The 23158-nt window shown below is 56.3% G+C and overlaps 2 protein-coding genes across 2 annotated transcripts in view; both read right to left on the bottom strand.

Annotated features, from left to right (window-relative positions):
- Positions 1–549: 549 nt before the first annotated feature.
- Positions 550–4121, bottom strand: LOC141937038 (sushi, nidogen and EGF-like domain-containing protein 1). Its single transcript, XM_074854446.1, has 5 exons — positions 4071–4121; positions 3728–4015; positions 3408–3545; positions 1592–1806; positions 550–736 (listed from the first exon to the last, which is right to left on the bottom strand). The coding sequence occupies exons 1-5, from the start codon at positions 4119–4121 to the stop codon at positions 550–552; spliced, it is 879 nt and encodes a 292-aa protein (XP_074710547.1).
- Positions 4122–8814: 4693 nt separating this feature from the next.
- The window catches only part of FCGBP (Fc gamma binding protein), a 28496-nt gene continuing 14152 nt past the window's right edge, over positions 8815–23158 (bottom strand). The window contains exons 13-21 of the mRNA XM_074854454.1: positions 22065–22638; positions 20631–21229; positions 19170–19734; positions 16559–17160; positions 14194–14713; positions 12503–12702; positions 11371–11745; positions 10105–10389; positions 8815–8994 (exon numbers count right to left, since the gene is read on the bottom strand). Of these exons, the coding sequence (XP_074710555.1) occupies positions 8992–8994; positions 10105–10389; positions 11371–11745; positions 12503–12702; positions 14194–14713; positions 16559–17160; positions 19170–19734; positions 20631–21229; positions 22065–22638 (3723 nt within the window). The 3' untranslated portion in view covers positions 8815–8991. The remainder of the gene's footprint in view (positions 8995–10104; positions 10390–11370; positions 11746–12502; positions 12703–14193; positions 14714–16558; positions 17161–19169; positions 19735–20630; positions 21230–22064; positions 22639–23158) is intronic.

The following is a 23158-nucleotide window of genomic DNA, read 5'->3' as shown; positions in this document are numbered from 1 at the left end:
ACCAGTGTAGCGTGGTGTGGGTGCTGGGTGTAGCGCGACGTGGGTGCTGGGTGTAACCAGTGTAGCGCGGTGTGGGCGCTGGGTGTAGCGTGACATGGGTGCTGGGTGTAACCACTGTAGCGCAGTGTGGGTGCTGGGTGTAGCGTGACATGGGTGCTGGGTGTAACCACTGTAGCACGGTGTGGGTGCTGGGTGTAGCGCGACGTGGGTGCTGGGTGTAACCAGTGTAGCGCGGTGTGGGCGCTGGGTGTAGCGTGACATGGGTGCTGGGTGTAACCAGTGTAGCGCAGTGTGGGTGCTGGGTGTAGCGTGACATGGGTGCTGGGTGTAACCAGTGTAGCGCGGTGTGGGTGCTGGGTGTAGCGTGACATGGGTGCTGGGTGTAACCAGTGTAGCACGGTGTGGGTGCTGGATGTAGTGTGACGTGGGTGCTGGGTGTGGCATGATGTGGGTGCTGGGTGTAACTACTGTAGCGCGGTGTGGGTGCCGCTTGTAGTGCGGTGTTGGTGCCAGGTGTAACCTCTGTAGCACAGCATGGGTGCCGGGGTGTCAGCCGGGTGTAGCACTGCGTGGGTGCTGGTTATTCGCCGCCTGTAGCGCGTTGTGCTCCAGGTGTAGCATAGCGCGGTGGTGCGGTGGTGCGCGAGCCGGGTGCAGCGTGACGCGGTGGTGTGTGAGCCGGGTGTTGCGCGGGTGTAAGGCGGTGTAGTGGTGTGTCAGCCAGTGTGTCAGGCAACTGTTAACCGGGTGTAGTCTGGCGTAGTGACACAACGGTGCCGGAGCCGGGTGTTGTCCTGGTGTAGTGCAGTGTAGGAGTGTGCAAGCCGGGTGCTAACCAGGTGTAGGAAGTAGGAAGCAGGGGTGTTACCCGGGTGTATATATGTCACACTGGTGTGCGAGCCGGGTGTTGTCTGGGTGTAGCGCGGTGCAACGGCGGGTGTTATCCGGGTGCGTACATGTCACACCTCTGTGTGAGCCGGGTGTTGTCCGGGTGTAGCGCAGTGCAGCGGTGGGTGTGATCCAGGTGTATATATGTCACACCTCTGTGTGAGCTGGGTGTTGTCCGGGCGTAGCGCGGTGCAGCGGCGGGTGTTATCCGGGTGTAGCACAGTGCGGCGGTGCGGCACCAAGCTGGGTGTCACCGTGTGCACGTGTCAGGTGGCGCTGGGTGTCCCAGCGTGCATCAGTTGTGTGTGTGTGTGTGTGTCCCGGCACATCTCCGCCTGTTGGCGTCAGGCCCACGGTGGCATCAGGTGGTGTCACCCCATGCTGGGACAGCAACGCCGAGAACCGTTGCACCCCCCCACCATGTCCCCCCTTTATGGGGACAGGCGGGGATGGGGACATATGTGACACGCGTGTTGCTGCCCACACACGTGTGTCCACACACACACACACACGCATGCACAGGCAGCGCTTTGGGAGTCTTTATTGGTGTTTCCGTGGTGACGTGTCCCCCGTGGTGACGTGTCCTTCTGTGGGCGGGTGGGGAGGGGTGTTAGAGGACCCCAGCATCCGGGTGTGTGTGTCCCCCCCCCACCCCACCCCACCCCACCCCACCCCTCCCCAGGCACCCAGATCAACCGCTCACCACTCGCAGATGTACACCCTCTCCTCGGTGGTTTTGCGCGTTGTGGGGGGCGGCGAGGGGGTGGGGGGTTCTTCGGTGACGGTGAATTCGTCCACGCGGAAGATCCAGCGCCCCGGGACCCCCACGTTGCTTTTGCGGCCGATGTTGAGCACCGCCGGCGTGCGCGAACCCGGGATGTTGTAGTAGTGCACGTCGTCCCCGCTGTTGAACCCGGCCTGGGGACAGGGCGGGTGACAGGGCGGGTGACGGCAGGAGAGGGGGGGCAGGAGCCACCCAGCTCCGAGGAACTGTGTTTCTGCCCTCAATCCCCTTAATTCCACCCAAAATAACTCTAAATCTCCCCAAATACCCCCAATTTGGCCCTTAACTCTGCCCAAATCCCCGAAATTCTGAGCCAAATCCCTTTTAATTCTGACCCAATCTCCAAAATTCTGACCCAAATAACCTAAATTCTGCCCCAAATAAATTAAATTCTGCCCCAAGTAACCTTAATTCTGCCTCAAATCCCCTTAATTATGCCCAAATCACCTTAATTATGCCCAAATCCCTTTAAATCCACTCCAAATCCCCTTAAATTCACTCCAAATCCCCTTAATTCTGACCCAAATCCCCTAATTCCACCCCAAATCCCCAAAATTTCACCCCAGATTTCCTTAATTTGGCCCAAATCATCTTAATTTCACCCCGAATACCCTTAATTCTGACCCCAGTCCCCTTAATTTTACCTAAATCCCTTTAACTCTGCCCCAAATGCTCTGAATTCCACCCAAAACCCCCCTAATTCCACCCCAAATCCCCTTAATTTGACCCAAGCCCCTTAATTCCACTCTAAATTCCTTTAACTTTGCCCTAAATCCCCTTAATTCCACCCCAAATCTCCTTAATTCAACCCCCAACCCCCCTAATTCCACCCTAAATCCCCTTCATTTAACCCAAATCCGCTTAATTCCAACCCAAATCCTGTTAATTTGCCCCAAATGCCCTTAATTCCACCCCAACCCCCCCAATTCCACCCCAAATCCCCTTAATTTGGCCCAAACCCCTTAATTCCACCCCAAATCCCCTTACATTGGCCCAAATCCCCTTAATTTCACCCTAATACCTTTAATTTGGCCCAAACCCCCTTAATCCCACCCCAAATCCCCTTAATTCCACCCCAAACCCCCTTAACTCCACCCAAACCCCCTTAATCCTACCCCAAACCCCCCAATGCCACCCCAACCCCCCTAATCCCACCCTAAACCCCCTTTACGTGACCCAAATCCCCTTAATTCCACCCCAAATCCCCTTAATTTGGCCCAAACCCCCTTAACTCCACCCCAAACCCCCTTAATCCTGCCCCAACCCCCCTAATCCCACCCCAAATCCCCTTCACTTGACTCAAATCCCCTTAATTCCACCCCAAATCCCCTTATTCACCCCAAATCCCCTTAATTTGGCCCAAACCCCCTTAACTCCACCCCAACCCCCCCAATCCCACCCCAGATCCCCTTCACTTGACCCAAACCCCCTTAATCCCACCCCAAATCCCCTTAATTTGGCCCAAACTCCCTAATTCCACCCAAACCCCCTTAATCCTGCCCCAAATCCCCTTAATCCCACCCCAAATCCCCCTAATTTGGCCCAAACCCCCTTAATCCCACCCCCCCTAATCCCACCCCAAATCCCCTTCACTTGACCCAAACCCCCTTAATCCCACCCCAAATCCCCAGAATTCCCCCCCATCCCCCCTAAACTCCTCCCATCCAGGCAGGTGACCCCAGTCCCATGGTGGGGGGCCCTTCCCTCCCCCCCCCACTGTGTGCCCCTCCCCCACCTGGGCCGGGATGCCCCCCAGGCCAGTGTGGGGGTCCCCCTTGTTGGCGATGCCCGTGGTCCATTGGATGCCACCGTAGTTGAACATGACGAAGGAGGTGGCCCCGTCGGTAGCCAACACGGCCTGGAAGGTGTTCACCTGCGGCGGGGGGAGGGGACAACGAGAACGAGGAATGTCACCATCGCGTCACCGCGTCACCACGACCTCCATTACAGTGGCCCCCGCCTCCACGTTTCCACCCCCGTGTCCCCAAGTCCTGGTGGCCACCAACTTGGGAGCTCAAGATGGTTGACCACCACCCCCCCACCTCATCCCTCCACCTTTTTGGAGGCGGCCCCGAAGAAGGAGACTCGATGCCATGTGGCCACGAAGGCCCAAGTGGGCCGAGGAGCTGGGTCGGAGGGGGCTACGGCGGGGGCCAGCTCCCGGGCCAAGCGGGCCAGCAGCTCCGGGTCCTGGGTCTGCCGGTAGAAGACTTCTCCTCCCAGTCTGATGTCCACGTCGGCCCAGTACGGGGCCACGAAGGGGCGGTGGCCGGACAATGGGAAGGGCTCGGGTGTGAATTCGGGGACCCCCATCCGAAACGACACCACCCCGTTGTTGTTGACCTGGAGAAGACAACCATAAGCCCACGGTGACCCACTCAGGGTGTGTGGTCATCACCTGGGGTGGCCCCCACCCATGGTGGCACCACTCGTGGTGGCTCCCAATCATGGTGGGTCCTAATCACGGTGATACCCAACCCATGGTGGCCTCCAACCCCTTGTGGTCCCCAACCCATGGTGACCCCAATTATGGTGGTCCCCAACCCATGGTGGACCCCAACCATGGTGACCCCAACCATGGTGGTCCCCAACCTCTGGTGGTCCTCAAACCATGGTGACACCCAACCCATGGTGTCACCCACCCATGGTGGCCCCAAACCCATGGTGGCCCCAACTATGGTGGTCCCCAACCCATGGTGGCCCAAATTATGGTGGTCTCCAACCCATGGTGGCCCAAACTATGGTGGACCCCAACCCCTGGTGGTCCCCAATCCATGGTAGTCCCCAACCCATGGTGGCCCAAATTATGGTGGCCCCCAAACCATGGTTTCACCCACCCATGGTGGCCCCAATTATGGTGGTCCCCAACCCCTGGTGGTCCCCAATCCATGGTGACCCCCAACCCCTGCTGGTCCCCAACACATGGTGGCCCCCAACCATGGTGACCCCCAACCCATGGTGGCCCCCAACCCCTTGTGGTCCCCAACCCCTGGTGGTCCCCAATCCATGGTGGCCCCAATTATGATGGTCTCCAACCATGGTGACCCCCAACCCATGGTAGCCCCCAACCAATGGTGGCCCCCACCCATGGTCTCACCCAACCATGATGTCTCCAACCCAGTGTGGCCGCACCCCAGAGCACCCCCAGCACCCTCCTGCCCCCCCATGCCCTGGGGCCCAGCACCCACGTAGAGGAAGCGGTGGGGTTGTCCGTAGAAGGAGAAGGTCTCCCAGAGGAAGATCTTGGGGCTCATCCCATCATCTTCACGGGGGGTGGTCGCGTCGCCGGCCTCCAGCCCGTAGGGGTAGAGCAGCCCATCTTGGGGGGGGAGGGGGGGGGCACCCATCAGGGGCACCCATCAGGGACCCCCATGGTGGCCCAGAAGTGGGACCTTCCATTATGGGCATGGGACCTCCCAAAAGGGGGTCTGGGGACCTCCCAGTATGGGTCTGGGTCTCCCAACGTCACCCTGGGACCTCCCAGTATGGGGCTGGGCTGCTCTCTGGGTGGAGAGGGGACAGGGTGACACCCATGGGTGCCCCCCCATGTCCCCACAGTGTCCCCACTTACCCAGAGGTCCCATGGGTGCCCCCCAATGTCCTCTGGGGTCCCCCCTCACCCAGGGGTCCCATGGGTGCCCCCCACATCCCCATGGTGTCACCACTCACTCAGGGGTTCCATGGGTGCCCGCCATGTCCCCAGTGTCCCCCCTCACCCAGGGGTCCCATAGGTGCCCCCCACATCCCCATGGTGTCACCACTCACCCAGGGGTCCCATGGGTGCCCCCAATGTCCTCTGGGGTCCCCCCTCACCCAGGGGTCCCATGGGTGCCCCCCACATCCCCATGGTGTCCCCACTCACTCAGGGGTCCCATGGGTGCCCGCCATGTCCCCAGTGTCCCCACTTACCTGGGGGTCCCATGGGTGCTCCCCATGTCCCCAGGGGTCCCCAGTCATCGATGGGGCCGAGGAGGAGGAGGAGGAGGACGGGGACAACCTTCAGCTGCCTGGGCCTGGGGAAAGGGGGAGGGGGGGGGGGCCTTCATCCATCCATCTGTCCGTTGTCTGTCCTCCACACCCCTCCCCCCCAATCTGTCCATCTGTCCGTCATCCGTCCATCTGTCCGTCATCCGTCCAACCGTCCTTCATCCATCTTCCCCCTCCCCCTCTCCATCCATCCCTCCATGTCCTCACACACACGTGGCCCCATGGCCCTGTCCCCTCCGGGTGTCCCCTGCCTGTCCCTGTCCCCATGGGTGTCCCTGTCCCACTGGGTGTCCTTGTCCCCACATATGTGTCCCCATGGGTGTCCCTGTCCCCATGGGTGTCCCTTTTCCCACATACATGTCCCCATCCTGTCCCTGTCCCCATGGGTGTCCCTTGTCTGTCCCTGTCCCCACGGCTGTCCCTGTCCCCACATACATGTCCCCTGCCTGTCCCTGTCCCCATGGGTGTCCCTGTCCCCACGTATCTGTCCCCATCCTGTCCCTGTCCCCAGGGGTGTCCCTGTCCCCTCCAGGTGTCCCCTGCCTGTCCCTGTCCCCATGGGTGTCCCTGTCCCCACGTATCTGTCCCCATCCTGTCCCTGTCCCCAGGGGTGTCCCTGTCCCCTCCAGGTGTCCCCTGCCTGTCTCTGTCCCCATGGGTGTCCCTGTCCCCACGTAGGTGTCCCCTGTCTGTCCGTGTCCCCACAGCTGTCCCTGTCCCCATGTACATGTCCCCATCCTGTCCCTGTCCCCAGGGGTGTCCCTGTCCCCTCCAGGTGTCCCCTGTCTGTCCCTGTCCCCATGGCTGTCCCTGTCCCCACATACATGTCTCATGGGTGTCCCTGTCCCCATGTACATGTCCCTTGTCTGTCCCTGTCCCCATGGGTGTCCTTGTCCCCACATACATGTCCCCTGTTTGTCCCTGTCCCCATGGGTGTCCCTGTCCCCACGTATGTGTCTCACGGGTGTCCCTGTTCCCACATATGTGTCCCCATTCTGTCCCTGTCCCCAAGGGGGTCCCTGTCCGTGTGTCCCCTGCCTGTCCCTCTGCCTGTCCCTCTCTGCGTGTCCCCGCATGTCCCCGTCCCCATGCACACGTCCCATGGGTGTCCCTCTCTGTGTCCCCCCCCCCCTCCCCCAAGCGTGTCCCCAGGTGCTCACGTGTCCCTCTGCATGTCCCTTGGGTGTCCCTGTCCCCATGTCCCTGTGCCCCACCATGTCCCCCCATGTCCCCATGTCCCCCCATATCCCCATGTCCCCCCATCTCCATGTCCCCATGTCCCTGTGTCCCCCAATGTCCTCCATGTCCCCCCATATCCCCATTTCCCTCAATGTCCCTGTGTCCCCCAATGTCCCCAGTGACCCATGTCCCAGTGACCTCATGACCCCCCATGTCCCCCATGTCCCCCAAGTCCCTGTGTCCCCATGTCCCCCCGTCCCTCAATGTCCCCCAATCTCCCCACGTCCTTCAGTATCCTTGTGTCCCCCCATGTCCCCAACGTCCCTCAATGTCGCCCCATATCCCCATGTCCCTCAGTGTCTCTCTGTCCCCTCCATGTCCCCACAGTGTCCCCACTTACCCAGAGGTCCCATGGGTGCCCCCCAATGTCCTCTGGGGTCCCCCCTCACCCAGGGGTCCCATGGGTGCCCCCAATGTCCCCATGTGTCCCTGTGTCCCCATGTCCCCCATATCCCCATGTCCCCCAATGTCCGTCCATGTCCCCCATGTCCCTGTGTCCCCATGTCCCTGTCCCTCAATGTCCCCCAATGTCCCCATGTCCATCAGCATCCTTATGTCCCCCCCATGCCCCCAATGTCCCCACATGTCCCCAATGTCCCCCAATATCCCCATGTCCCTCGGTGTCCCTGTGTCCCCTCCACATCCCGAGTGTCCCCATCCCCCCATGTCCCCCCATATCCCCATGTCCCCCAATGTCCCCCCATGTCCCTGTGTGCCCCTGTCCCTCAGTGTCCCCCCATACCCCCACGTCCTTCAGTCTCCTTGTGTCCCCCCCCAATGTCCCCAATGTCCCCGTGTCCCTGCACTCACCGGGGTCCCATGGGGCTGGTCAGTGCCCGCGGTGTGGCTGGAGCCATTTTTATCCCCAGGGAGGGGACAGGGCTGGGGACAGGCCCGGGGGGGGAGGGGGGGACAGACCCCCCCAGATGGCACCTCCCAGGGCCCCGGGCAGTTCCGCCTCTGCCCACACCGCCACTGGGGGGGACTGGGATGGACTGTGGGCTCCTGTAGAGGGACACTGGGTGGCACTGGGATACAGTGGGAGGCACTGGGGGGGAATATGGGACAAACTGGGTGGGATTTGGAACACTGTGGGGTGGCTGGAATGCACTGGGAGGGACTGGGAACACTGCGGGGGCATACTGGGGGAGACTGGAGGGAACTGGGGAGACACTGGAGGCCACATTTGGAGAGAAATGGGGACACGGGGGGGACACTGGGGGAGTGGGGATACACTGGGAGGGACTGGGGGCACACTGGGGGAGACTGGGGGGGACTGGGGAGAGACTGGGATGTGCCGGGGGACACATTTAGGGGCGAGTGGGACACAGTGGGGGGAAGTGGGGGCAGTGGGAGGGACGGGGGGGCATACTGGAGGGGACTGGGACAAACTGGGAGAGATTGGAAGGGACTGGGTGGGGTCTGAGGACACTGGGGGGGACTGAGGACACTGGGAGCGACTGGAAAAAACTGGAGGAGACTGGAAGGAACTGGGGGGAGACACGAGGATGTGCTGGGAGGGACTGGGGACACTGGGGAGGGGTCGCCCCCTTTCCGAGGGGACTCAGGTATCCGGGAGCCTCCTCCCCCCCCCCCCCCCCCCGCTGTGGAACTCAGGCATCCGGGTGCCCCCCCACGCCACCCCCCCCCCCCCAGGACAGGGCTGTGACGCAAAATATTGACTGAAACGGGTCAGGGGGGGCCAAGAGGCGCCTGGGGCGGGACGGGGCTGGCAGGGGACCCAGGCGTCCCGGAAACACCCCACCCCCCCCCCCCCCCAGGGGACCCGGGCATCCGGGACCCCCCCACCCCCACCCAGGAGCCCTCACTTCCCCGTAACACCTTTCCAACGCTCTTATATATATTTTTTTTTTTCCCCTTAATTGCAGTGATTTAATTGCAAAACGAAGGCCGGGGCGGATTCTCCAAATTTTAATTTTTTTTTTTTTTTGGGGGGGGGGGGGGGGGAATAAAAACCTCAAATTGGGGAGGGAATATAATTTTTTTCATATCTGCTTCGGTTTTGTCGCAATGACCTCAGCGACGAGACGCGTTGTCCCATTTCCAGCTGCCTTAAATCCCGTTTTTCTGCATCACTGAGCCAAAAAAAAGAGAAAATAAAAGGTTAATCCCCCCCATTTTAGGGGCTTTCCCCTTTTTTTGAGCTTTCCCACCCCTTTTGGGGGGCTTTTCCTTCTCTTTTTTTGCAGCCCCCCCCCCCCTCCATTTTTTGAGGCATTTCTCCCTGTTTCCTCACACATGATGACGGCATCCAACAACGAACCCATCGGTTCCTTGCAGGTGATTTCGGGGCCTGATTTGAGGGGAAAAAGGGCTATTTTGGTTAATATGAAGTGTGGCAGTCGTGGGGGTTTCTCTTGCATGAAATTGGTGGGAAAAATCATGATTTTGGTTAAGATTAAGAAATGGGGCAATAGATGAGGAACTGTTGGTGACACGGAGATGAAGAAGGCACCTGTGGGGGCTTCTCTTGCATTAAATTGGTGGAAAACAAGGTGATTTTGGTTAATCTGAAGGGATGGATGAAGACCTCTTGATGATGGTGGGATGAAGGACAACAGGTGTACGTGAAATTAGGGGGGAAAAAGGATGATTTGGGTCAAAATGGGAAGATGGGTCAATGCATGGACATCTCTTGATGATGAAGACAACAACCGTGGGCGTTTCTCTTGAATGAAATGGGTGAGAAAAAGGCAATTTTGGTTAAAATGAAGAGGTGGGCCAATAGATGGACATTTCATGATGATGGTAGGATGAAGGGTGGCACCTGTGGGGGCTTCCCTTGCAGGAAACTGTTGGAAAAAAGGCAATTTTGGTTAATCTGAAGGGATGGGCTGATGGATGAAGATCTCTTGATGATGGTGGGATGAAGGACAACACCTGTGGGTGCCTCACTTGCACAAAACGGCTGGAAAAAAGCCTGATTTGGTCAAAATGAAGGAGTGGGTCAACGTGTGGACATCTCGATGATGAAGACAACAAATGTGGGTGCTTCTCTTGAGTGGAATTGGTGGGAAAAAAAGCAATTTTGGTTAATATGAAGGTAAGGGGGCAACTGATGGTCATTTCTTCACCGTGGTGGCACCAAGACCCACGGGGACAGAACCAAGACCAAGCTAGGACCCAAAAGAAGATGAATATCACCCAAATCAAGACCCATGTTGTCACCTCCTGGGGACACTTACGCAGGTGAGGTCAGGTGCTCTCCAGGCCTTGGCCAGCGCCACCACATCCCCCACCAATTTCCCATCAGGCCCTCGGAGGTCATCGGCCGCGTTGCCATCGTAGTTGCCGCAGAAGCCACAGAGATGTTTGCTCAGGTCGTGGGCCACCGTCAGCGTCACCTCCCCCGTGGGGCTGAGGCCAAGGACAAATTCGGGTTTTTGGGTGATCCAGATGGTGCCCCGGGTCTCCGTGATGGTCAACGTGCTGGAGACGTCCACAGGGAGGGTGGCCGGGACCCCATTGACCTGGAGAAGACACCAGTAAGGAGAGCATAGCTCCACGCAACACAACATTGAAATAAATTTAAAAGTGGGGTGAAAAAGCCAGGAAATAGGTCATTCCTTTGGTGGAGCCCAAAATGGGGTGAAATCCCTCCATTTTAGGTAGGGAGAAGTGACGTAAAGCGCCCTAGGGGGGGTACGTGGGATGGAGGTGGGAGTGAAGGTTGATCTCATGGGGTTCGTTCCTGCTTGGGGACAGGGGTGGGGTGAGGACCTGGACACCCAGGTTCCCTCCACGGGGTTAAGGTGAAGGAGGGCACCCATGGGTGCTTCCTTTACTGGAAAAAAAGGGCAATTTTGGTCAATGTAAAGGGCTGAGCGGATGCATGGAGATCTCTTGATGATGGTGGGCTGGAGGACAACACCCGTGGGTGCTTTGCTTGCATGAAATGGCTGGAAAAAAGCCTGTTTTGGTCAAAATGAAGGAGCGGATCGACGTGTGGACATCTTGATGATGATGGTGGGATGAAGAAGAGTACACGTGGATGCTTTCTTTGTGCGGAAAGAGGCAATTTTGGTTAAAATGAAGGGAGGGGAAAATTCACGGACATCTTATGATGATGTTGGGGTGAAGGGTCACACTTGCACAGCCTTCTCTTGACTTCAGTTGGTGGAAAAAAAGGCAGTTTTGGTCAAAATGAAGGGGTGGGCAGTTGCATGGAGAGTGGAAGGTGATGGCGGGATGAGGGACAACACACGTGGGTGTTTCCTTTGCTTGAATTTGGTGGAAAAAAGGCAGTTTTGGTCAAATTGAAGGCGTGGGCCGGTGTGTGGAGATGTGAGGCTGATGGCGGGATGGAGAACAGCCCATGTAGGTGCTTCCCTTGTGTGACACGGATGGACCTTGCAATATATTGGTGGAAAACCATGATTTTTGCTTATTTTGGTTGCAATTAAGGGCAGGGTGGGGACTTTTCCGGTGGCAGCAGGGTGGGGACGACCTACCCAGATGTTCTTGTCCCTCTTGATGGTGATGAAGGCCTTGGAGCTGAAGAGGTGAAGGGTCATCACGGTTGGCCAGTCCCAGTTCTCCACGACGTTGGCCAAGATCCGGAACCAGGCAGGGTGCTGAGGGTCACACAGGGTGGACAACACGTAGATGCCGGTGGCCGTGGTGGTGCCGGTGGCCCCGTCGAAGGAGATGAAGCGGGTGGCGGGGGCCAGGGTGCAGCGTCCCGGTTGCTCCACGCAGCTCCGGACGCCATCTTTGAGGCCACACACTTGGCCAAAGGGGCAACCAGCCGGGCGGCACTGCATGCCCCCGGCTGCCCGGCACGTGCACCGCTCGCTGCAGTCGGCGGAGAGGATGGTCTCGGCGATCTGCGGGGCGGGACAGCCAACAAAAACAGGTTTCCTCCTTGCATTTTTTGAAAAATGGAGAAAAAACACCACGGGCAACGGGTTTTGCCATTGCAAAAGTTGCAGAATGTGAAGAAACGCGGCGCGTGACCCGCGTCCTCCTTGCGAGGACCACAAATGGGCATAAAAATGCGGCATGTGACGGGGTTTGAACTTGTAAAAGCTACAAATGGGCACAGAAATGCGGCGTGTGACGGGTTTTCCTCTTGCAAAAGTTGCAAATGCGCACAGAAACGCGCCGTGCAACCGGAGTCCTCCGTGCAAGGAGTGAAAATGTGCAAAGAAATGCGGCGTGTGACGGGTTTTGCTCTTGTAAAAGCTGAAAATGGGCACAGAAACGCGGTGTGCAACCTGCCTCCTCCTTGCGAGGACCACAAATGGGCACAAAAATGCGGCGTGTGACGGGGTTTGAACTTGTAAAAGCTGAAAATGCGCACAGAAACGCGCCGTGCAACCGGCGTCCTCCGTGCAAGGAGTGAAAATGTACAAAGAAACGCGGCGTGTGACGGGTTTTGCTCTTGTAAAAGCTGAAAATGGGCACAGAAACGCGGCGTGCAACCTGCCTCCTCCTTGCGAGGACCACCGACGGGCGCGGAAATGCAGCGTGCGACGGCGTTTGCTCTTGCAAGCGCCCGCAGGGCCCGCAGGGGTGCAACTCTCCCCTTGCGGGGTGCGAGGGTCCCTTGGCAGGGGTGCGATCCTGCCCGCCAGCACCCACCTGGAAGTAGCGGCCGCGGCGCAGGCACCCGCAGGACTCCATGCGGACGCACTCGGCGCCGTTGAAGAGGAAGCCGTCGTCGCAGCGGCAGCCCTCGAAGCATTTGGGGGCGCAGGGGGTGCTGGCGGAGAGGCTGGCGCAGGTCTGGTCGCAGCTGCGGGTGCAGAGCTCGTAGTGGCTGTTGCGAGGGCAGGCGAGCGCTGGCGGGCGGAGAAAGGGGGGGAGGAAAGCGGCAGGTTTAGCGTTTGTGCATTTTCGAACTCATTTTCCGCGAAAAAGCGACGCAGAGGTTGCGCGGCGGCCGCTCCGGCAACGCGGGGCGCAAGAAAATCCCCCTCCCGGCCACACCCGGCTGCGAGAAAAATGCGAAGCAAACCCAGGGTTTGCATGCAGCCGCCCGCCCCCTTGTGAAAATTCGCAAAGATTCGCAAAAAATTGCAAAAAATTGCAAAAAATTGCAAAAATTTGCAAAAAATGCAAAAAAATTGCAAAAAAAATCGCAAAAATTTGCAAAAATTTGCAAAAAATTGCAAAAAATTGCAAAAAATGCAAAAAAATTGCAAAAAAAATCGCAAAAATTTGCAAAAAATTGCAAAAAATAGCAAAAGTGTGCAAACGTTTTGCAAAAAATTGCAAAAAAAGTGCAAAAATAATGCAAAAATTTGCAAACATTTCCAAGAAATGTAAAAAATGGCAAAAATCTGCAAAAAATTTGCAAAAACTGCAAAAAATTGCAAAAAAATGCAAAAATAATGCTAAAATTTGCAAAAAATTGCAAAAACCTTGCAAAAATAATGTAAAAATTTGCAAGCATTTGTAAAAAATGTAAAAACTTGCAAAAATCTGCCAAAAAATTGCAAAAAAGGGAAAAAATTGCAAAAATTTACAAAAAATTGCAGAAAGTGTGCAAAAATAATGCAAAAATTTGCAAACATTTGTAAAAATGTAAAAAATTGCAAAATGCCAAAAATTTGCCAAAAATTGTAAAAAATTGCAAAAATATGCATTTTGCAAAAAATTGCAAAAACTGTGCAAAAATAATTCAAACATTTGTAAAAAATGTAAAAATTGCAAATATTAAAAAATTGCAAAAAATTGCAAAAAATTGTAAACAATTTGCCAAAAATTGCAAAAATGTGCAAACATATTGCAAAAAATTGCAAAAAAAGTGCAACAATAATGCAAAAACTTGCACTTATAAAAAATGTAAAAAATTGCAGAAAATATAAAAAATTGCAAAAATTTGCAAAACATTGCAAAAATGTGCAAACTTTTGCCAAAAATGGCAAAACCTGTGCCAAAATAAGGCAAAAAATTTGCAAACATTTCAGAAAAAGTAAAAAATTGCAAAAAATGGAAAAAATTGGAAAAAAATGGAAAAATTTGTGCAAAATTGTAAAAAATTTGCAAAAAAATTGCAATTTGGAAAACATTGCCAAAATGTGCATTTTGCAAAAAATTGCAAAAAACACGCAAAAGTAGCACACAAATTTGCAAACATTTGCCCCAAAATGTCCAAAATCGCAAAACCCGTAAAAAATCGCAAAAATTTGCCGCGATTTTGCAAAAATTTGCCAAAAACGGCCAAAAAAAGCGCAGAAGTTTGCCAAAACTTGCCGAAACTCGCAAACATTTTCAGAATTCACCGCCCGCTGCTCCCACCTCCCCCCCCCCGCCCCGCGGTGACTCACGGCAGCCAGCGGCCTCCCGCCACTCCCGCAGTTGCCCGCCGGCCGCCTGGCAAGCGGCGGCGTAGGCCTGCAAGCCCCGACAGGCCGCCTCGGCGCCCCGGTAGCCACATCGCTCCCTCAGGCAGGTGGCCACGTGCTGCTGGGGCGCCACCACCCCGTGACACCCCACGAAGGGACCCGCCGCGTCCGCCAGCACCCCGCAAGGCTCCGCTTCGACGGGGGGGCAAGTGGGGGGAGGGAGGGGGGAGCCGTGGGTGCAGGAGGGCGTCAGGGTGCCCCAGGTGGCTCCTAACTCGACCGGGGTGGCCGCGTCGTTGCCGGCGTCGCCGTCGAAGTTGCCGCAGAGGCCGCGGGGGCGGCGGCGAAAGGCCACGGGGAGGGTCAGCACCGCGTAGCCGAGGCTGTCGTAGAGGAGTTTGAGGCCCCCCCGGGCCTGCAGCACCCGGTAGGGACCCTCCTGGGCCACCACCACGGCCCCCTGGGCCACCGCCAGCGGGAGCAGGTGCCGCTCGCCGTCCACCTGCGGGGGGGGGGGGGGGGGGAAGAAAGAGGCGTGAGGGCGTGGCCCAAAGCGGGGTGGTGGCACCCCAAAGTGGTGTTTTCACCCCAAAACCGGGGGTGTGTGCCCTGCTGTGCACCCCAACGTCAGGTTTGCACCCCAAAATGGGGGTTTTCACCCCAAAACGGGGGGGTGGGTGTCCTGCTGTGCACCCCAAAGTCAGGTTTTCACCCCAAAATGGGGTTTTGGCCCCAAAATGGGGGTTGCACGTCCTGCTGTGCACCCCAAAGTCAGGTTTGCACCCCAAAGTCAGGTTTTCACCCCAAAATGGTGTTTTCACCCCAAAATGAGGTTGGTGTGTCCTGCTGTGCACCCCAAAGTCAGGTTTTCACCCCAAAATGGGGTTTTCACCCCAAAATGGCCATTGCACGTCCTGCTGTGCACCCCAAATTGGGGGGTCGCACCCCAAAAAAGAATTTGCAAAGCCTGCTGTGCACCCCAATGTCAGGTTTTCACCCCAAAATGGGGTTTTCACCCCAAAATGGGGGTTGTGTATCCTGCTGTGCACCCCAAAGTCAGGTTTTCACCCCAAAATGGGGGTTTCACCCTAAAATGGGGTTTGCACGTCCTGCTGTGCACCCCAAATTGGGGGGTCGCACCCCAAAATAGAATTTGCAAAGCCTGCTGTGCACCCCGACATCAGGTTTTCACCCCAAAATGGGGTTTTTGCCCCAAAACAGGGGTTGTGTATCCTGCTGTGCACCCCAATGTCAGGTTTTCACCCCAAAATGGGGTTTTCACCCCAAAATGGGTATTGCACATCCTGCTGTGCACCCCAAATTGGGGGGTCGCACCCCAAAACAGAATTTGCAAAGCCTGCTGTGCACCCCAACATCAGGTTTTCACCCCAAAATGGTGTTTTCACCCCAAAATGAGGTTGGTGTGTCCTGCTGTGCACCCCAATGTCAAGTTTGCACCCCAAAATGGGGTTTTCACCCCAAAATGGGCATTGCATGTCCTGCTGTGCACCCCAAATTGGGGGGTCGCACCCCAAAATAGAATTTGCAAAGCCTGCTGTGCACCCCGACATCAGGTTTTCACCCCAAAATGGGGTTTTCACCCCAAAATGGGGGTTGTGTATCCTGCTGTGCACCCCAAAGTCAGGTTTTCACCCCAAAATGGGCATTGCACGTCCTGCTGTGCACCCCAAATTGGGGGGTCGCACCCCAAAAAAGAATTTGCAAAGCCTGCTGTGCACCCTAATGTCAGGTTTTCACCCCAAAATGGGGTTTTTGCCCCAAAACAGGGGTTGTGTATCCTGCTGTGCACCCCAATGTCAGGTTTTCACCCCAAAATGGGGTTTTCACCCCAAAATGGGTATTGCACATCCTGCTGTGCACCCCAAATTGGGGGGTCGCACCCCAAACCAGAATTTGCAAAGCCTGCTGTGCACCCCAATGTCAGGTTTTCACCCCAAAACGGAGTTTTTCCCCCAAAACAGGCTTTCCACATCCTACTGTGCACCCCAAAGTGGGGTGCACACCCCAAAATGGGGTTGGTGTGTCCTGCTGCGCACCCCAACGTCAGCTTTGCACCCCAAAACAGGATTTGCCTGTCATGCTGTGAGGATTTGCACCCCAAAACAGGATTTCCCTGTCCTGCTGTTCCCCCCAAACGGGAGTTTTCACCCCAAAACAGGCCTTGCGCATCCCGCAGCGCTCCCCAACATCAGCAAACGGCGTCGCCGCACCCTGCTCCGCACCCCGAAGCGGGTTTTGCGCTCGCGGGGGTATTTCCCCGCCGGGATTCGCGCCCCCCCCTCCTCCCCCCGCAGCCATTTTTGCACCCCGAAGCGGCCTCACTCACCGTCACCTCCCACTGGGTGCCCCTGGCCATGCCGACGGTGACTCCGTGCACGGTGACCAGCAGCCGGCGGATGAGCGGCCCCTCCTCGCCGCTCTCCTTCTCCATCTCCACCGCGAAGGGCACCAGCGGGTCCTCGGGCCCGTCGGCCTCGACCGCCGCCAGCGTGTAGGTGCAGGTGCCGGCGAAATGCAGCGGGTGCCCGTCGAAGGTGCTGTAGGACGCGGCGCCCAGCACCTGGCAGCGCCCGCACTCGTTGGGGTAGCAGCCCCGCACCCCATCCTGCACCCCGCACTCCTCGCCCTCCGCGCAACCCGCCGGCCGGCACTCCACCGCCCCGTCGGCTTGGCAAACGCAACGCTCGCTGCAGCGGGGGCAGGCGTAAAACTCCTCGCCCGCCTTGTAGTAGCGGCCGCGGTGCAAGCAGCCGCAGCGGGCCAGCGGGACGCAGCGGCTGCCGCTCAGGAGGAAGCCGTCGTTGCAGAAGCAGCCCTCGGCGCACGGCGCGTTTTTCTCACATGGCTCCCCTTCGGCGTCGCCGCGGCACGTGGCCGGGCAGGCCGGGCCGCAGAGCTCGTAGTGCTGGTTCAGGGGGCAGACGAGGTCTGTGGGGGTGGCAAAAATCAGCAAGATTGGGGGGGGGTGGTTGCATCGTCCAAAACCCTAAACCCCACCCTGTGAAAAATAAAAAGCCCCCGCGCGCGCAAACCCCAAAACTCTTCGGGCAAACGAGCCTTCGCGTGTGCGAGACCCAAATGATTCGGGCGTGCGAGTCCCAACCTCTCTGTGCAAACCAGAAAACCTTCGGGCGTGCAAACCCCAAGTGATTTGTGCACAAAATTCCCAAATAATTTGTGCGTACGAGCCCCAAATAATTTGTGTGTGAAAGCCCCAAAAAATTTGTGTGAAAGTCCCAAATAATTTGTGCACAAAATTCCCAAATAATTTGTGTGTGCAAACCCCAAATAATTTGTGCGTACGAGCCCCAAATAATTTGTGTGTGCAAAACCCAAATAATTTCTGCACAAAATTCCCAAATAATTTGTGCACACGAGCCCCAAATAATTTGTGTGTAAAAGCCCCAAATAATTTGTGCACAAAATTCCCAAATAATTTGTGCACACGAGCCCCAAATAATTTGTGTGTGCAAACCCCAAATAATTTCCTCACAAAATTCCCAAATAATTTGTGTGTGCAAACCACAAATAATCTGTGTGTGCGAGTCCCAAATAATTTGTAGACACAAGCCCCAAATAATTCGTGCGTGCAAAACCCAAATAATTTCTGCACAAAATTCCCAAATAATTTGTGTCTACAAGGCCCAAATAATTTGTGCGTGTAAGTCTCAAATAATTTGTGCACATGAGCCCCAAATAATTTGTGCGTGCAAAACCCAAATAATTTGTGCCTACGAGCCTCAAATAATTTGTGCAAGTCCCAAATAATTTGGGCACAAAATTCCCAAATAATTTGTGTGTGCAAACCCCAAATAATCTGTGTGTGCAAACTCCAAATAATTTGTACACACAATCCCCAAATAATTTGTGCACATGAGCCCCAAATAATCTGTGTGTGCAAAACCCAGATAATTTCTGCACAAAATTCCCAAATAATTTGTGTGTACGAGCCCCAAATAATTAGTGTGAAAGTCCCAAATAATTTGTGCACAAAATTCCCCAAATAATTTGTGTGTGCAAACCCCAAATAATTTGTGTGTACGAGCCCCAAATAATTTGTGTGTGAAAGCCCCAAATAATTTGTGTGAAGGTCCCAAATAATTTGTGCACAAAATTCCCAAATAATCTGTGTGTGCAAAACCCAGACAATTTCTGCACAAAATTCCCAAATAATTTGTGCGTACGAGCCCCAAATAATTTGTGTGAAAGTCCCAAATAATTTGTGCACAAAATTCCCAAATAATTTGTGCACACGAGCCCCAAATAATCTGTGTGTGCAAAACCCAAATAATTTCTGCACAAAATTCCCAAATAATTTGTGCGTACGAGCCCCAAATAATTTGTGTGTAAAAGCCCCAAATAATTTGTGCACAAAATTCCCAAATAATTTGTGCACACGAGCCCCAAATAATTTGTGTGTGCAAACCCCAAATAATTTCCTCACAAAATTCCCAAATAATTCATGTGTGAAAGCCCCAAATAATTTGTGTGAAAGTCCCAAATAATTTGTGCACAAAATTCCCAAACAATCTGTGTGTGCAAAATCCAAATAATTTGTGCACAAAATTCCCAAATAATTTGTACACACGAGCCCCAAATAATTTGTGTGTGTAAAACTCAGATAATTTGTGTGTGCAAACCCCAAATAATTTCCTCACAAAATTCCCAAATAATTTGTAGACACAAGCCCCAAAAAATTTGTGTGTGTAAACCCCGAATAATTTGTGCGCGCGAGCCCCAAATCCGTGCGTGCCAGCCCCAAAACCTCCGCGCAAACCAGACAGCCTTCGCGCACGTGAGCCCCCAACCCAACCGCGACCGCGCCAGCTAGAAAACCTTCGTGCGTGCGAGCCCCAAACCCTTCGTTTGTGCAAAAATTAAAAGTTTTTGTGGCCACAACCCGCCGCGGAGGTCGCCCTGCCCCGAGCTCCACGTACTGCAGAAGGCGGCGGTGCGCCAGCGGCCGATGCGGATGCCCCGGCTCTGGCAGGCGGTGACGTAGGCGCTGATGGAGTGGCAGACGGTTTCCTGATGCCCCTTGTAGAGGCAGGTGTCGAAGAGACAATTGTTGAAGTAGGGGTCCGGGTCGATGGTGCCGTGACAGGCGGAGAAGGGACCCTGTTTCTTCACCAGGAGCCCGCAGTGTTTGTCACCCCGGTAGGGGCGTTTCTCCGCTTCGGTGCAAAATTTGCAATCTTTGGTACAACCGGCCGAACAACCGGGGACGTCGGCCACCTTCCAGGAGTCGGCAAATTGGATGACGTCGGTCGCCTGCTGCCCGTCGCGCGAAGCCAAGTCGTCGTCGGGGTTGCCGTCGGCGTTGCCGCAGAGGCCGCAGACGGCCCGGGAGTAGGTGGTGGGGATGATGACCCTGGCGTAGCTGTACCAGTCGAAGGTGACAATGACGTCAAAATCGGTCTTGATGAAGCCGTGGAGGCCGCTGAGGTAGACGTGGATCTTGTCGTCGTGGTTGTAGGGCAGCTCCACCAGGACCCCGTCGACCTGGAAGGGCGACGGGGGTTGCATGATGCCACGCGACAACTTTGAAGGCCACCAAGATGCCCCGCGACGAGCTCACAACTCAACCGTGGGCCACACAACCTTGAAATCCACCCAGATGCCGACCAATGACCTTGCAAACCATCGTGCAATGAGCTTGCAGCCCACCTGAGCACCACACAAGCTCGCAACCCAGCAGGACACCACGCAGCGACCTCGCAACCCAACTCCATGTCATGCAACGACCTCACAACCCAACCCAATGTCATTCAAGGACCTTGCAGCCCACCCAGGGGCCTTGCAATGACCTTGCAACCCAGCAGGACACCACACAGTGACCTTGCACCCCAACCCCATGTCATGCAACGACGTCGCAACCCAACCTGATGTCATACAATGAGCTCACAACCCAACACGATGTCATGCAATGACCTTACAACCCAACCCAAAGTCATTCAAGGGCCTTGCAGCCCACCCAGGGGCCTTGCAATGACCCCAAAACCCAGCAGGACACCACGCAAAGACCTTGCAACCCAACCTGGGGTCATGCGGTGACCTTGCACCCCAACTCAATGTCACACAATGACCTCGCAACCCAACCTGATGTCATGCAACAACCTCACAACCCAACCCAAAGTCATTCAAGGGCCTTGCAGCCCACCCAGGGGCCTTGCAATGACCCCAAAACCCAGCAGGACACCACGCAAAGACCTTGCAACCCAACCTGGGGTCATGCGGTGACCTTGCACCCCAACTCAATGTCACACAATGACCTCGCAACCCAACCTGATGTCATGCAACAACCTCACAACCCAACCCAATGTCATTCAAGGACCTTGCAGCCCACCCAGGGGCCCTGCAATGACCTTGCAGCTCACCGGCATCTCATCCTCCCCTACCTTGAGCTTCTGGGGGTGCACCTGGCTGAGGCTGAAGGTCACGTTGTAGACTTTCAAGGTGACCTCCTTGGTGTACGAGACCAAGCGGCTGCCCCGGTTGTTGTTCTCCACGGTGACGGTGAAGGGGACGAGGGTGGGGTTGTCAGAGCAGAGGGCGGCCAACTGGTAGATGCAGGTGCCCATGAAATCATAACGGCGCCCGTCGAAGGTGGTGTAGTGGGGGTCGCCGGTGGCCACGCAGATGGAGCGGCTCTTGGCCACGCACCTCCGCACGCCCTTCACCACGGCACACGTCTCGTCCAACTTGCAGCCGGCTTCCTTGCACACCACTATGCCCAAATCCGCGTCACACCTGCACCGCGATTGGCAGGTCTCATCGGCCCAAAACTCCTCACCGGGTCGGTAGTAGTGACCGTCGCGGGTGCAGCCGCAGCTGGCCACCGCCACGCACTGGCCGCCGCTGAGGACGTAGCCCTCGTTGCAGGCGCAGGTCTCCACGCAGGGTTGGGTGCAAGCGGCGGGCGCATCCCGGTTGGTGCACGTGGCCGGGCAGGCGTTGCCACAGGCTTCGTAGTGGCTGTTGTCAGGGCAGGGTAACGCTGGGGGGGGGGGGGAGGAAACGGAGCAGTTAGAGGGGGAGGAGGCAACAGCATCACATGAGTATTGCAAAGAGTTCGTGCAATGAGCACTTGGCACGCAACGTCCCGCGGATGGGTATTGCGCCGTGTGAATGCACCGAGTGCTCTGCACGCAACGTCCCGCGGATGGATATCGCAACTGTGTGAATGCACCGAGCTCTTTGTGTGCAATGTCCCAAACTCTTTGCACTCAACAGCCCGCGGATGGATATTGCACCGTGTGAATGCACGGAACTCTTTGTGTACAGCATCCCGCGGATGGATACTGCAACCAGCAATGTGAATGCTCTGAGTGCTCTGCACGCAATGTCCGGCGGATGGATATTGCACTGTGTGAATACAACGAGCTCTTTGCATGCAATGTCCTGCGGATGGATACTGCAACTGCGTGAATGCACCGAGTGCTCTGCACGCAACGTCCCGCGGATGGATATCGCAACTGTGTGAATGCACCGAGCTCTTTGTGTGCAATGTCCCAAACTCTTTGCACTCAACGGCCTGCGGATGGATATTGCACCGTGTGAATGCACGGAACTCTTTGTGTACAACATCCCGCGGATGGATATTACGCCGTGTGAATGCACCGAGCACCCTGCCCGCAACATCCCGCGGATGGACACTCCCCCACGCAAAAGCAACGACTCTTTCACACGCCACACCCCAGAGCGGGTCATTCCCCCGCGCAAACACCACCGAGCCCTTCGCACGCCTCATCCCGCGCTCGCTCTTCCCTTTCTTTGCCACCCACCCCCCCCCTTCCCCGCCACATCCACCGAGCAGCGAGCCCGTTGCTTACGGCAGCCCGACGGCGTCCTCCAGTCGTGCACCACGGCCCCGTGCTTCTTGCAGGTGGTTGCATAAGCCTCCAGCACCTGGCAGAGGATTTTTTTCGCCCCGTCGTTCAAGCACACGTCATAGAGGCAGTTGCGGTAGAAATCCCGCGGGTTGACGACGTCGTGACAAGCCTTGAAGGGCCCCTGGAAGGTTTTTTTGATGAGGCCGCAGTAGTGGTTGCCGCTGTACAGCTCCTTTTTCTCGTCCTCACACACCGGGCAGTTTCCTTCGCAATAATCCCAACAAAACGGGTCGTCGTCGTCAGGGACTTTCCAGCCTTCAGCCCAGGCCACCACAGAGGCGACGTCCTTGCCCTTCTGGGGGACGTCGTCCTCGGGCTTCAAGTTGAAGTTGCCGCAGAGGCCGCACGTGTGTTTGTAGTAGCTGCTGGGGAGGTCGATCTGCAGATGCCAGTTCCAGTCGTACGTCACCCGCAGCCCAAAATCCGTCTCCAACGCGGCGTTGAACCCGCTCTGGGTCACGTTCACCTTCCCGTCCTCCAGGCTCACCGGGAGCAGCGTCACCACCCCGTTCACCTGCGGGTGGGGAGCACCGGACGTCAGCACCCCGACCGCAGGCCCTGGGGCTGCAGCAGCGCTCGCCTCGCCGGGGCGTGAGAATCGATTCCGCAGCCGCGGTGAGCGGCGGCGAGCGGTCGCCTCGCGGAGGGCGGTTGCTGCTGGGGTGCGTGCAGACACCTTGCAGCACCCTGAAAGTTCTTGCAGCACCCTGCAGTCGCCTCGCAGCAGGGTGCAGCCATTGAACCACAGAATCCCAGAATCATTCAGGTTGGAAAAGCCCCTCGGGATCATCGAGTCCAACCCTCAGCCCGACTCTACAAAGTTCTCCCCTACCCCACATCCCCCCACAGCTCATCCAAACGGCCCTTAAACACACCCAGGGGTGGGGACTCCACCCCCTCCCTGGGCAGCCTATTCCACTCTCTGACCACTCTTTCTGGGAAACATTTTTTCCTCATGTCCAGTCTGAACCTCCCCTGTTACAGTTTAAAGCCGTTCCCTCTCATTCTGTCACTAATTCCCTGGGAGCAGAGAC

This window comes from Strix uralensis, chromosome 36, assembly GCF_047716275.1.
Source record: "Strix uralensis isolate ZFMK-TIS-50842 chromosome 36, bStrUra1, whole genome shotgun sequence".
Classification (NCBI taxonomy): domain Eukaryota; kingdom Metazoa; phylum Chordata; class Aves; order Strigiformes; family Strigidae; genus Strix; species Strix uralensis.
The sequence above is the reverse complement of the archived record's forward strand: the minus strand, read 5'-3'. Positions and strand labels throughout refer to the sequence as shown.